This window comes from Anolis carolinensis, chromosome 2 (assembly GCF_035594765.1).
Source record: "Anolis carolinensis isolate JA03-04 chromosome 2, rAnoCar3.1.pri, whole genome shotgun sequence".
NCBI classification, from domain to species: domain Eukaryota; kingdom Metazoa; phylum Chordata; class Lepidosauria; order Squamata; family Dactyloidae; genus Anolis; species Anolis carolinensis.
In genome coordinates, this window is record NC_085842.1 from 227015441 (window position 1) to 227028632 (window position 13192).

At 37.9% G+C, this 13192-nt stretch overlaps 1 protein-coding gene across 3 annotated transcripts in view; it reads left to right on the forward strand.

The window, feature by feature from the left end:
- The window catches only part of svep1 (sushi, von Willebrand factor type A, EGF and pentraxin domain containing 1), a 145704-nt gene that overhangs the window by 70805 nt on the left and 61707 nt on the right, over positions 1-13192 (forward strand). For 2 of the 3 annotated variants that reach the window (XM_016997358.2, XM_008120499.3), the window contains exons 16-24: positions 352-585; positions 3452-3613; positions 3895-4056; positions 4627-4788; positions 6194-6285; positions 7438-7534; positions 9329-9442; positions 10906-11019; positions 12720-12921. In XM_016997358.2, the coding sequence (XP_016852847.1) occupies positions 352-585; positions 3452-3613; positions 3895-4056; positions 4627-4788; positions 6194-6285; positions 7438-7534; positions 9329-9442; positions 10906-11019; positions 12720-12921 (1339 nt within the window). The remainder of the gene's footprint in view (positions 1-351; positions 586-3451; positions 3614-3894; positions 4057-4626; positions 4789-6193; positions 6286-7437; positions 7535-9328; positions 9443-10905; positions 11020-12719; positions 12922-13192) is intronic. The other variant, XM_062971841.1, reaches the window with a different exon arrangement.

Sequence of the window (13192 nt, forward strand, 5' to 3'; positions counted from 1 at the left end):
AATGCAAAGTTGTTTTTTGGTGCACAAACCGTTTTGTGTGATTAATTGTGAAAGAAATTGTGCAACTAGATATCCAATTGCAACCACAAATAGTATTGTGCAGCTGCTCTTGAGGGAATTTTCACTCTGTTCACCTCAAATTTGCACCTATGTAATCTGCTTGATTATAGAACTAGGGTGATATTTTGAATATCCTTTACGAGCCATGTACTTTTGCCAGAATAATGTTCTACGTCTTGTATCTCAGGATTGTTATGCTCTCTTGCTTTCTTGTGGCCCATTGTGGCAGCCAAATCTGTAATGTCTCTGTGTATATGTGTGAGGTTTGTTTGTTTATTTTCCTAATCCCAGCTAGTGTACCTTTGCCCGATGAACGAAATGATACACTGGAATCAGAGAACCAGCAACGTCTTCTAAAAACACTAGAGACTATCACAAAAAGGCTGAAAAGGACTCTCAGTAAGGATCCAATGTATTCTTTTCAGTTTTCTTCTGAACTGCTTGTAGCAGACACCAACTCACTTGAAGCTGAAAAAGCCTTCCTGTTTTGCAGGCCTGGGTCTGTTCTCAGGGGCCGAATGTGCGGTAAGTAAAATTCCTTCAAAGTCCTGGTATATATCATATTTACAGTATCTGGAAAAAACTGTAGCCCCTTTTAAAATATGAATTAAAACAGTATTCTGCAACATCAGCACCTAAAGACTCCAGTTTATGCTATTTTATTATCTTTCTTTTAAAAGTGTGTGTGGCTGGATCTTCACTGTCATATAATTCACTTTGGAACAGTGTAGACCCATATAATGCAGTTTATTGTACTATATGCATATGTAGACCCATATAAAGAGGCAGTTTTCCACAACTCAATCTCTTTTCTGCACCTCTAGCATTTTCCAATAATCTGTCTTGATGGGTCTCTATAACAGATTCGGAAAACAAGAGTCGCTGGAAACAACATACATATAGGCACTCACAAACTGTTCTTTATGTTAACACTAGCTGTGCCCAGCCACGCGTTGCTGTGGCGAAGTATGGTGGTATGGGAAATAAAGTATTGAGGAATTGGTGGTAATTAAGGTAAAAGGTAAAGGTTTTCCCCTGACATTAAGTTCAGTCATGTCTGACTCAGGGGGTTGGTACTCATCTCCATTTCTAAGCCAAAGAGCCGGTGTTGTCCGTAGACTCCTCCAAGGTCATGTGGCATGACTGCATGGAGCGCCATTACCTTCCTGCCGGAGCAGTACCTATTCATGTACTCTCATTTGCATATTTTTGAACTTTAGGGTTGGCAGAAGCTGAGGCTAACAGTGGGGGCTCTCCCCGCTCCCCCAATTCAAACCTTTCGGTCCAGAAGTTCAGCAGCTCAGCACTTTAACATGCTGTGCCATCAGGGGATATTATTTCCTAAAGGTTGTGAATATACAATATTTCTGATTGGGTTTTTTTCTGTTGGAGGCAAGTATGAATGCTGCAATTAGGGGAAATGATTAGCATGTAAGTGCCTTGCAGCTTTAAAGCCTGGCTGTTTCCTCCCTGAGTGAATTTTTTTTGGGAGGTGTTAGCTGGCCCTGATTGTTTCCTGTCTGGAATTCCCTTGTTTTCAGAGTGGTGTTGTTTATTTAGTGTTCTGATTTTAAAAATTGTATTGTTATGTTTTATTATACCACAGTAATTTTATATATTCTGATTTTAGCATTTGTGAATACTTGTAGCCAGATTGTAGTGTGCACAGCAACACAATAATAATAATAATAATAATAATCATCATCATCATCATCATCATCATAATTAATAAATAGTAATGATAGTAATGATAGTAATAATAGTGACTTTGGTAATGCACACTGCTTCACTCCCTTCTCAGCTTCCATTCTGGTAGAATCCTTTCTTGGGAGGTGTTAGCTGGTCCTGATTGTTTCCTTTGTGAAATTCCCAATTTCCCTGGTTTGAGAGTGTTGCTCTTTATATACTGTCCTGGTTTTAGAGATTATGTTGTTCTGTATTATTCTATCACAGTAATTATTTCATATTACAGTAGAATCTCACTTATCCAACATTCACTTAGCCAATGTTCTGGATTATCCAATGCAGTCTGCCTTTTAGCAGTCAATGTTTTTGTAGTCAGTGTTTTAAATTCATTGTGATATTTTGGTGGCAAATTTGTAAATACAGTAATTAGTACATAATATTACTGTGCATGGAACTACTTTTTCTGTCAAATTTGTTGTATAACGTGATGTTTTGGTGCTTAATTTGTATAACGGTTACCTAATTTGATGTTTAATCGGCTTTTCCTGAATCCCTTCTTATTATCCAACATATTCACTTATCCAACGTTCTGCCGGCCTGTTTATGTTGGATAAGTGAGACTCTACTGTATATTTATAATCTTATATTATCTGCTTAAAACTGGATATGAGGCCCCTTGTACACAGCTGGATAAAATGCACACTGAAGTGGATTATATGGCAGTGTGGAGTCAAGATAATTCAGTTCAAAGCAGATAATATAAGATTATAAATGGGTTATATAGCTGTGTGGAAGGGCCTTGAGTCTACACTGCCATATAATCCAGTTCAAAACTGATAATCTGTATTTTATAGGCAGTGTGGAAGAGGCCTTAGTGAGGCCTAACTCTGCCTGTCCCCTGGGCTGAGTGGGTTGCTAGGAGACCAAGTGGGCAGAGCTTAGCCTTCTAACTGGCAGCAATTGGATAAAAACAATTATTCCTCTCTCTGTAATTAGGTCTTTATTTTTCTTTTCTTTTTGTTGTATCAACTTGGAGGCATGGATGATGGGTTGTGTTGTCAAATTTCGAGGTTGGGGGGCCTTTAGTTTTGTTGTTTTGTTGGTCTCCAGGATTCCATCACTCTTTTATATATATAGAAGATAGATAAGCTTTTCATTGTCAGAGTGAAGTATTTGAATTCCTCTTGTCATAACAATTTTGAAGATCCTAAAAATTTATGAACCCATTTGTAGCTTCAACTATTCATTCTGCAGCTCAATCTGTGAAGATTTCTATATAAAGGTACTATTTATTTGTAAGACATCCAGGATAGCCATCAAAGGTGCTCTCTCATCCACAGCAGCCATGGTTGTGAGGTTGTGGGTGCAAATTATTTTCTTTTAATTACTATTCTAATCCTGCATCTTGGATTTGGAACATATTCAACGTTCGTATCATCAAGTCTTGAGGTTTTTTCTGTGTACTGTAATTTCCCTAATCTTCATCTGAGATTCAGATTTTTCATGAGTTGTTAAAAGCACCAGATTCAAGTTAGTATTTTATTAGTATTTAGTGGGAGACTAAAGTGATAGAGCCTCTGGGCTGAACGCTTCCCTACACAAACCGTTACCTTATCATGTGCCATTTGAAAACTCTACCAATAAAAAAGCAATTGTCATCAAGATCTTAATTTCATATTCTATGACTAATCTGATTAAATTACAGTTAACTGCCCCTTGGGTACGTACTACTCCCTGGAACATCATGCATGTGAAAGTTGTTGGATTGGATCTTACCAGGATGAGGAAGGACAGCTAGAATGTAAGAACTGCCCATCAGCTAGCTACACCGAATATCTCCATTCCAGAAGTGTTTCAGAATGTAAAGGTGAGCGTTTATCAAACATGGAGTACATTTTTATTGTCTTAAGAATATATTTTTCATATGGAGACATAAAACACTTCTCAACATATGGTGATAGATGGTCCATATTAATTGTATTTTGCAAGCTGTTGTGATACTTGATCCTGATGGTTTATAAATAGCCAATCACTCTTTGTTTCATAGGTTATTTTGCCTTTGACTAATTGGGTCTTTGGCTGTTGGCCTAGCTGCATATTTGAAGCTAGATGTTGCTCAATTCTGATGTATTGTTCTTTCATAATTAGCTCAGTGCAAACCTGGAACCTATTCACCAAATGGCCTTGAGATTTGTGAATCATGTCCTTTTGGCAAATATCAGCCAGCAACTGGATCGAAGCAATGCATTTCTTGCCCAGAAAATATGGCAACAGTCAAACGAGGAGCTGTGGATGTATCAGCATGTGGAGGTTTGTGACATCTGAATTCCTGGAAAAGAGCATGTTGCTAAACATTGTGCAGAATAAGCCTACATTCCAGATCTCTGCATAACTCAAATATTTTTGAGCAGCAGTATGTGGTCACGTCTTTCTTCTACTTTCTGTATAAAGCCCATAATTTTCTAAGGAAAGTAAACAATAGGGCTACACAGAATCCATATGTAGAGCAAAGGTATGCAACACCCAGAACTCAGGGAAGCAACGGGTATCAATATTTTCAGGGAGTTTTGCCTTACCAATGTAGCTGAATTTGTTGCCATCGCAGTACTTGTGGGCTTTAAAGTACTTTTCTTGCGAATAAGATTATGGTCCTTTGATTGATCTGCATATATTAGAGATTTGGCAGAATCCTAGCCTCAAACATACATCTCCATAAAATTTCTAAAAAGGGTTATCTGTCTAATTTAACAGTGAAATCTCAATACTCTCTTCTTTTTCTGCCTCGCCTACTTCACCATTGAACATCTTTTGTGTAAGAAATGTTTATGTGACTGGATAAGAGCAGTAGTAACTATTTGGGTTTTGTTTTACACTTCACAGTACCTTGTCCAGCTGGAGAATTCTCTCGTTCAGGTTTAATGCCTTGCCACCCTTGCCCCAGGGACTACTATCAACCAGACCCAGGGAAGTCCTATTGCCTGTCTTGTCCATTTTATGGGACTACCACAGTGATTGGTGCTAGATCTATAACTGACTGCTCAAGTAAGTTGTTTTTTCTAAAGGATAAAATATATTGGTGACAAAAGTAACAATGGAAGGTTTACTGTAGGAATGGTAAATTGTCTTCGCCTTCTCTTTCTGGTGGATGTCCACACATTTATGGAGAAATTGAACAGAGCAGGTAGAGAAGAACCAACAGCCCATCTTCCATAATGCATTTCATTCAGGTTAAAATAAATAGAACGGTACAACTATGTACAGCAGAGAGTCAATAGGCAATAGGACTTCAGGAACTTGAGGCAATATGTCTTCAAGAACTCCCAAAGCATCCTATGTCTGGATGGATTACTAGCCCATCCTTCTGAAGAATGTCTTAACACAACAAAGATGACAAAAGATATCTTGAATTATCCTCTGTCTAAAGACCATTCTTCTTGTAATTTTCATCCAGTAGGTGTAGATATATTAACATGGTATTATTGGGAGACTTGCTCAATTGGCAGTAATAATGTTGTAGAATTTTTTTTTTCATGTTAGATTTTGTGTTGCTCCTTTGCCTCCGTCAAGATTAAAGTTCATGTTTTCTTTGACATTAATTAGTTTAGAGCTTAAGTTTGTATGGAGTAGTCAATGCAAATAATTTAATATACAAATCAGGAATATGGAAGGTAATTTTAAATTTGTTTTTGGTCTTCAGGAGCATTACTAATTTTCTGAAACAGACAACCAGTGTATACGTTAGAGCTCCAGGAGGAATTTAAGCCTTTTTCTTCGTCATTTCTCACTCACTTTTGTGGCACCTCAAAAACTAATAAGTTTTATTAGGCATAAAAATATGTAGGCTGAAGCCACTTTTCAGGTGCTTCAAGATTGTCATATTTCTGATTTGCTTGCTTAGGTGGGTATCTTAGATCTGCATAATTCTGTTAAAATCCAGGGACCTTAAGTCCTCATAGACAGACATTGCCAAAGCTCTTTACTGGTTCAAGAACTTCATTTATTTTAACTTAGGTTGCATTGGCAATATTCTGTAGAAACTAAGACTCTAGGCCAAAATGTTTTAATGGAGTTGTCATTTGAACTAAGTGCCAGACTAGATTGAATGAGTATTCCTAATCAGTGTGCATGTTTGCTGTTAACCAGCCAACTTTTAAAAAAATATATTTCAAATGGAATTTCATTTGAACACACTGATTTGCCAATGTTGGCCCTAAATAATTTAGTAGTTCCCAATAATTCTACAGCCCAAGTTTCAACTCAAAGAGAAATCTGGATGTGACTTGAGCTGAGTTATTGTAAGGCACCTTTTATTTGTTAGATGCTTCTGCTTAAATTGAATATGTAATTAATATATAGTTGAATTCTGTCCCTGACTGTTTCGCAACATTGCATTTAACAGTCTTATAAATGTAACTTTTACAGCTATTTTCATGTCAATCCCATTTAGGTTTTGGCTCTACTTTCTCTGCAGCTGAGGAGAGTGTAGCCCAGCCAGTCGCTCCAGAAAATATCAGCAAAGAATACAAAATCAGCAGCCAGGCAAGAACAAAAATAATTTTCTAACAGAAATATTAATCTGAAAATTATCTTCTGTGAGTAATAAATAAATAATAATGATAACAAAGAGTTGTTTTCTGCATTTGCTATCTTCTTCATCATCATTTTTATCCCACTTTTGCCCCAGATTGTGTGCATGCATGTGTTTTACATATGGTTTCATTTTATTTTCATAGCAATACTGTTACGGTAGTTAAGCTAAGAGAGAGGTGGCTCACTCAGGGCACATCCAGACAGCACTTAAAATGTACAGCCTCTTGTGTTTTCACATGGGGCATCAAAACAACTCCTCACTTAAAAACAAATTCATTCAGGATAAAGCAGGAAAACCCTGCTTTTTCCTAAAGTAATTTGACAGCTGGAAAGACCCGGGTCTTTCAGGCTGTGGATGCTGTGTCAATTGGGATCGGAAATTGCATCACGCAACTTCCGGTGCCCATCTACCCAGCTGTCTTGGGTTTCTTGGGCTCCTGTAGCCCAAGAAACCCAGGACAGCCTCTGCCCCCTCCCAAAACCCCAAGAAAAGCCTTCTAAAAAGAAAATAACCTGCCCGGCCGCCATTACTGTTCTGCTGGAGCTCTCCTGGTGAGTAGAAATGATGCACCAGGGGGAGGGGGAAGACGAAAATCACTTCTGCCCCCCCCTTCTCCTGGTGCGTCATTTCTATCTGCCAGGAGAGCATTGTCAGCACAGAAATTGTGGCTGAGTAAGTTATTTTCTTTTTTAAAGGCTTCACTGGGGGGTTGTTTTATGTCCGGCAGGTTATCTGGACACCACCACCCCCCAATTGTTGGAGAGAGGTCTCTGGACTTCAACCTGGGCCCAATCGGGTTAAGAAACCCAATTGCCCCCACGTTAAAGCCTTGTGTGTAATCATTCTCAGTGATTTCATGACTAAGTGGAAATTTTAATTTGGTCTTCCAAGCTGTAGTACAGTGAATGAACCACTGGTGTTCTGAATGTTTTTACATTTATTGCAAACCTGCTGCTGATCTGAACTGCTGATTTGAGATTATGTAAATTCCAGTTAAAGACATCTGCAGGGTACCAGAATTAGTTCATTGTTTATAGATGTGATTGCCTTTTATGCCTTATTTGTTTTTGTGAAAAAAGATGTTATTTCCATTGCAATAGACATTCCATGAATGTTTCCTTCAACCGTGTCATAACAGTGGGACTTGCAAACAAGTTGGAAGTGGGTACATCTGCATATGCCCCCCTGGATATGGAGGTAAACAACAGTGTTGGGATGCTGACACAGTGAAGCATCTTGTTTGGGATAATTGTTGTTGTTAAAATGCACATTTTGAATTGCCAGTCAATGATTAAAAAATCGTCACTATCTCATGATTTCTTTAGTTATGGAAGAAAGCTATACTTTGTAGTAGGAACTATCTAAGGCTTTGTGTCAATATTGTCACACTAATGGGTCTCACAGATTTATTAGTACAATCCTATATGTGCTTAGAAATAAGTGTAGTTGAATTCCAATAATCTTACTCTTGTCAGGTTTGTTGATAATTCAGTCTTATGTATCAGAGGTTAGCATCAGGCATACCTATTGGCAATAGGTTTTTTGTATTATATTTTGTTTACTTATTTTATTTATATCCCACCAGTTTCTCAGACTTGTACTCAAAACAGTTATCAAAAACATTAGCAAATCTGAAAGCACAAAATCACGTTAAGTCACAGTCCAATTAATGTGCTTCACATAAAAATGTGCAGTCCTAACTTGCTAAAATCCATTTTTCTCAGCAGCCAGTCAGTTTGCAAAAAGTCATCTTAGCAAAAAGATATTTGCTTATCAGGCAAGTAGCGGGGGAGGGGGGTGGCATCTGACTTAACATAATGTACATTCAGATTGGTTCTGCTACTAAGTTTGCACCTTCACTGGCACTTTAAATTGACAGAGGGCCAGATCAGCTCAATTCTGATTGCATGATGCAAGGAGATGATTTGGCATAACACAGACTAAAGCTGCTTAATGCACTTTAACGAGTGTCTTGGGATACTCCAGTGTTCTCCTACAACTCTAGTGTAACTTGCAACTTTTAACATGTGTACGCTGTATTGCTTCCTATTTGGAAAGCAGCCAAGGTTGGTTACACCACCATCACATTTCATGATTGGAGAAGGAAGCAGGGAAAGGGAGGAGTGATTCCTTCTTCCTCTTCCCCCATTCTACAATTGCCTCGGTTCTCTGGATGTCATCACTCCAGATGCCAAGTAGTGATCAGCTCAATTTTCATGCTTAGTGGACATCACCATTGGCAGATGTAAGGGGACAAGACAAGAGTCGCAGGCGAGCATCGCAGAACCAGTTCCAGCACTGTTTGGCCATGTGGCTGTCACCTAGCTGCCAGAATGGTTTCAGGATATAGAGTATAGCTTCCAGTGATGCTGACATGGATTTGACACTCTGGATCTGCATTGATGTTTCTACCTTGTCAAGATGCTCCCTAAAAGCAAATTCCTCGACTCAAAATTCTTAAAATCAAAATATATGTCTCTTTGCATGGTACTCCCAACTAAAAGTTCTCAAAGTTCTAGTGAAAAACCTTCAAACTTGGGACTCTGTCCATCTTTGCTATTCCACCTTTTCTGAGGGCCGTTCCACGCAGTCCCTATATCCCAGGATCTGATCCTAGAATATTAACTTAGCCCAGGTTTTCTGGCAGTGCAGACTCATATAATCCATTTCAAACTAAATTAACTGGGATCGGTTCCTGGGATAGAAGGACTGTGTGGAAGGAGTGTGAGGTAAATAGCCAAACATTTCAGTGGGACTTGTTTCTGAACAGGAATAGAAAGAATGAGACTGCATGTCTCCCTAGTTATCATCTAGACTGTTTTCATGTGTCCTTTCCAAACAATTTTAAGTTACAAAAATACCATTTTATTTATTTTTATACTTTATATTTCTTTGATGTTTTGCCTTGCTTTGCTCTCAGTAATCCAAACATAATTTCATTTTCTTTGTGTGTATGTGTGTGTGTTTTTTTCCTTTTGGGCTGTGTTTTAGGCTTAAAATGTGAAAAGGACATTGATGAATGCAGTTCATCCCCCTGTCTCAACAAAGGGATTTGCAAGGATGGCACTGCAGCATTCACTTGCCAGTGCCAGCCAGGCTACTCAGGTGACAAACAATGAACTAAAGCATCAACTCCAGGTTTCATACTTTTTTAAAAAAAAAGTGTGTGGGGGTCATATTTAGTTTCATCTTTACAATTGCCTTCTATGGATTTTTGTTTTAAGTAGAAGCTGTTTCTTATTAGTGTATTGATGAGAAAACCTTCAAAATGTTCAGGAGATTAGAGGAATATATACATAAAATCATTGCAACATACAGAAAGCATAATGTGATGGTTTGTGTTTACCTCGTTTGATTATACAAAATTGTTTGGATTAATTATTGAGGCTTAAATAAACTATTGGAGGCTCAGTCCAAGCATACCTATCTCAGTGTATGTCCCTCCAGGCCCTCAGCATGCAGCCTATTTGCTGTTCTTTGTTTGGGTAGTCTGCATGCCAGGAAGTTAGAAAGTCTTATATTATAAAGCACACTGTTGCTGCATAATAGCACAGCTGACTGAGGCCTGTTTGGGCAGGACTGAATCCTAGAGGATTCTGGGGTGCAAATGAAGCCCCGAACCCCTGACTGTCTACCATTGATTTAAACTGGTTTATAAAAACAAGCCATAAACTGATCATAATTTTGATCCAACATGTTCCTAAACCACAGTTTGTATCGTCCACAGTATTGTACGTATTGAAAGTATTGCTGTTAGTTAAAAATGAAATAATTTCTTTCTAATCTAGTTTTCATGAAAGCACCAGAGAAGGAGAAAGAAGGTAGTAGTGTGTATATCCAATATTTATTAAGAAAATCCCCATACCATTATTTACGATTTAAGTTTAACATTAGTATAGTCACCTAGTCCTGTCAGAGAAAATTGATACTTCATATTGCAAGGACTGCTGACTTGAAGGTTGCTGGTTCGAACCGGCAAGCTCCCTCTGTTTAGCTTCAGTTCCCCATGCAGGGACATAAGAGAAGCCTTCCACAAGGATCCGGGCATCCCCTGTGCAATGTCCTTGCAGACAGCCAATTCTCTCACACCAGAAGCAGCTTGCAGTTTCTCAAGTCACTCCTGACACACAAAAAATGCAAGATTGCCTATAACACAAGTTCCTTCATACTGCAAAGTATTCCTGTACAGTTTGTGGTCACAATAGCTAAATGCAGTCCATGTGGGGCTCAGTGGACATTGCTTTTATTGTTTACTTGTTACTGCAAAATACCAAGAAGCTATCAAATCTGGCAGGTTGGAGTATCCCATGTTCTACAGACCTGCCATAGTGTGGTGGTGGCCATTCGATCCCTGAATTTGTGAATAAGGTGAAAAGATATTAATGACCACGTGGTAGCTGGCAGCTCCTGTATAAATCAATGGAATAGGTTTAAAAATATTATTTACTGCTAACTTTGGAGGACATATTTCAGTGTTCCAAGGAAATACTATTGCAAAGCCAGATGTGTAAGTGTGCAAAACTGTATGTATGTGCTCTAACATATTTTGTAACGATAATTCTTTAAAGGCTTGCTATGTGAAGAAGATATAAACGAATGCAGTTCAAATCCATGCCTGAATAAAGCAGTTTGTGTTGATGATATCAATTCTTACCAGTGCTTGTGTACAGAAGGATTCATGGGTAAGGAATTTCATTGTTTTTATCAACAGTAGCTAACATTTAAAATTGGTCCTTGTTTCTGTGCCTTTAATAGTGGCGACATTGGAAGAAGAGGTCTATATATTATTGTAGACCTGTATGATGTAACAAGCTCTGTAGAAGGTTTTTTTTCCTTCATAAGAAGCTGCCTTTTAGATGTTTTAAACCTGATATAATCTTCAAGAAAATTTGTATTATCCACAGAGTCTTGAAAGAATGGGCAAGTGAGACACCCTCTTTCATTTTGAGAAATGCATAGGATTCATCATTTCACGCTGTCTCATTTATATAAATGAAAGTTATATTTTATGAAAAATTACGTATTGTTAAATGCTTTAAACTTTAAATTAACATGTCAGCGAAATTGATTACAGCATCTGCTGTACACCTAAGCAGCCAATCTGTTACAATGAATGCCTTGTGTTTTTTTAATGTAGTCAATCAATCAGTGTTTTCTGAAAAGACTATTTTATAGGGATGGTTCAAAAGTCATTGCAAAACTGGGGCGTGCTGGCACTTCATTTCTAAAGTGTTTCTAAAGTATACTTAGTGAAAATTTCGTTAGTATAATGAGACTAATGAAATTTTGTTACAGCAATTGTGCATGCGCATAATTAAATTACTATAATTGGGGAAACTTCAGAGGCTCCAATCTCCTGCATTGTTTAAGTTATTGGGGTGAAACTTGCTAAAATGTTAGAACACATTTACCACTCTTAGCCCATCAAGTGTCAGAATGTTTCACTTATCCACAGATTTTTGGTGAATTTTCAAAGTTTTTATAAACAACATTTTTATAATAATAAAGAAAATCTGTTCCCGGTTTCAAAGTGTTATTTTCTGTTTGATTGTGTAGTCCTTACTTTGAAACTAGTTGTTCTACTCCAGAAACTTTGCTTTGTGGCAGAAACTTCACTAAATTTTTTAAATTGTTGATTTTAGCCGGTTCTTGTAAGCCGCTCCGAGCCCTTGGGGAGTGGCGGCATATAAGTTTGAAAAATAAATAAATAAATAAATTGGTGAAGACTCAACAAAGCAAAATGTGCTATGTATAAGGCAATGTCGCTTGTGCAAAGACAAATTTTTTGCAGTGTAATGAACTTTCCCCATGTTTTTATGACAGAACCAATTAGGAAATGACATTTATAGCCCAGGAACAGAAATCATAGTGAAGACCATTAACAAATGCATTGGAAATCTGGCTGGCTACAAACCAATCTTCTCTAATTGGGGCTTTTTAATGTAAACTACATATTGGGAAATGTAGTTTAGAGCAGAGCCTTTTGAATTCTTTGGAATAGGGCTACCCTTCCCAAAATGTACTGCTTCCTCTTTTCACTGCTTTTAATGCAGAGACTCCATTAATTCCAGGGAGAGGAATGGCAAGGCAGGCAGGCAGGCAGCTTTTTTGGCTTAATGGCCTTGCTTCCTTGCACTGAATATGAAACTGACTTTGGGAGCCTTCTGAGATTTACAAAACTAAAACCAAAATGTATGGGGCAAGTTTCGATTCTAAAATATTTGGTGTGGGCCCTGCAAATGCTTCGGATATGGCTTCCAACTTACAAAACTTCAAAAAAATTTGCACATGCCTACAGTATTTTATTTATTTAATTTCTTTCCATCTCTGTGCATTTTATTGCTTCTAATGTGTGGTCTAATTTGCTTATACTATTCTCTAGGTACTAATTGTGAAACACAAATAAATGAATGCCTTTCAAACCCTTGTTTAAACAAAGCTACCTGTGAAGATCAGATTGGAAGTTTCCTCTGCAGGTGCCCTCCTGGGTTTATTGGCGTTCTGTGTGAGAAAAACATTAATGAATGTCTCAGCAGACCTTGTAAAAATGGAGCTACATGCAAAGATGGTATCAACGGCTACAGGTAAACAAGACCAAAAAAAATAGACATTACTTTTGTGTAATACACTATATAACAGATCAAATGAGTGGTTTCATCATTCAATGATGATATTCAAAACCCCAATTGTTAATTCAGGATGGTCTCAGCCCCCAATGTTTACAGGCCAAAAATTGAGATTAAGGGATGGCTGCTGGTGATATCATCACGTGTTATGCATTAACCACAGTTGATCATAGCTGGTCATTCAAACAAGCACAGTGACAGAAGAAGAACATATTTTCCTGGAAAGACA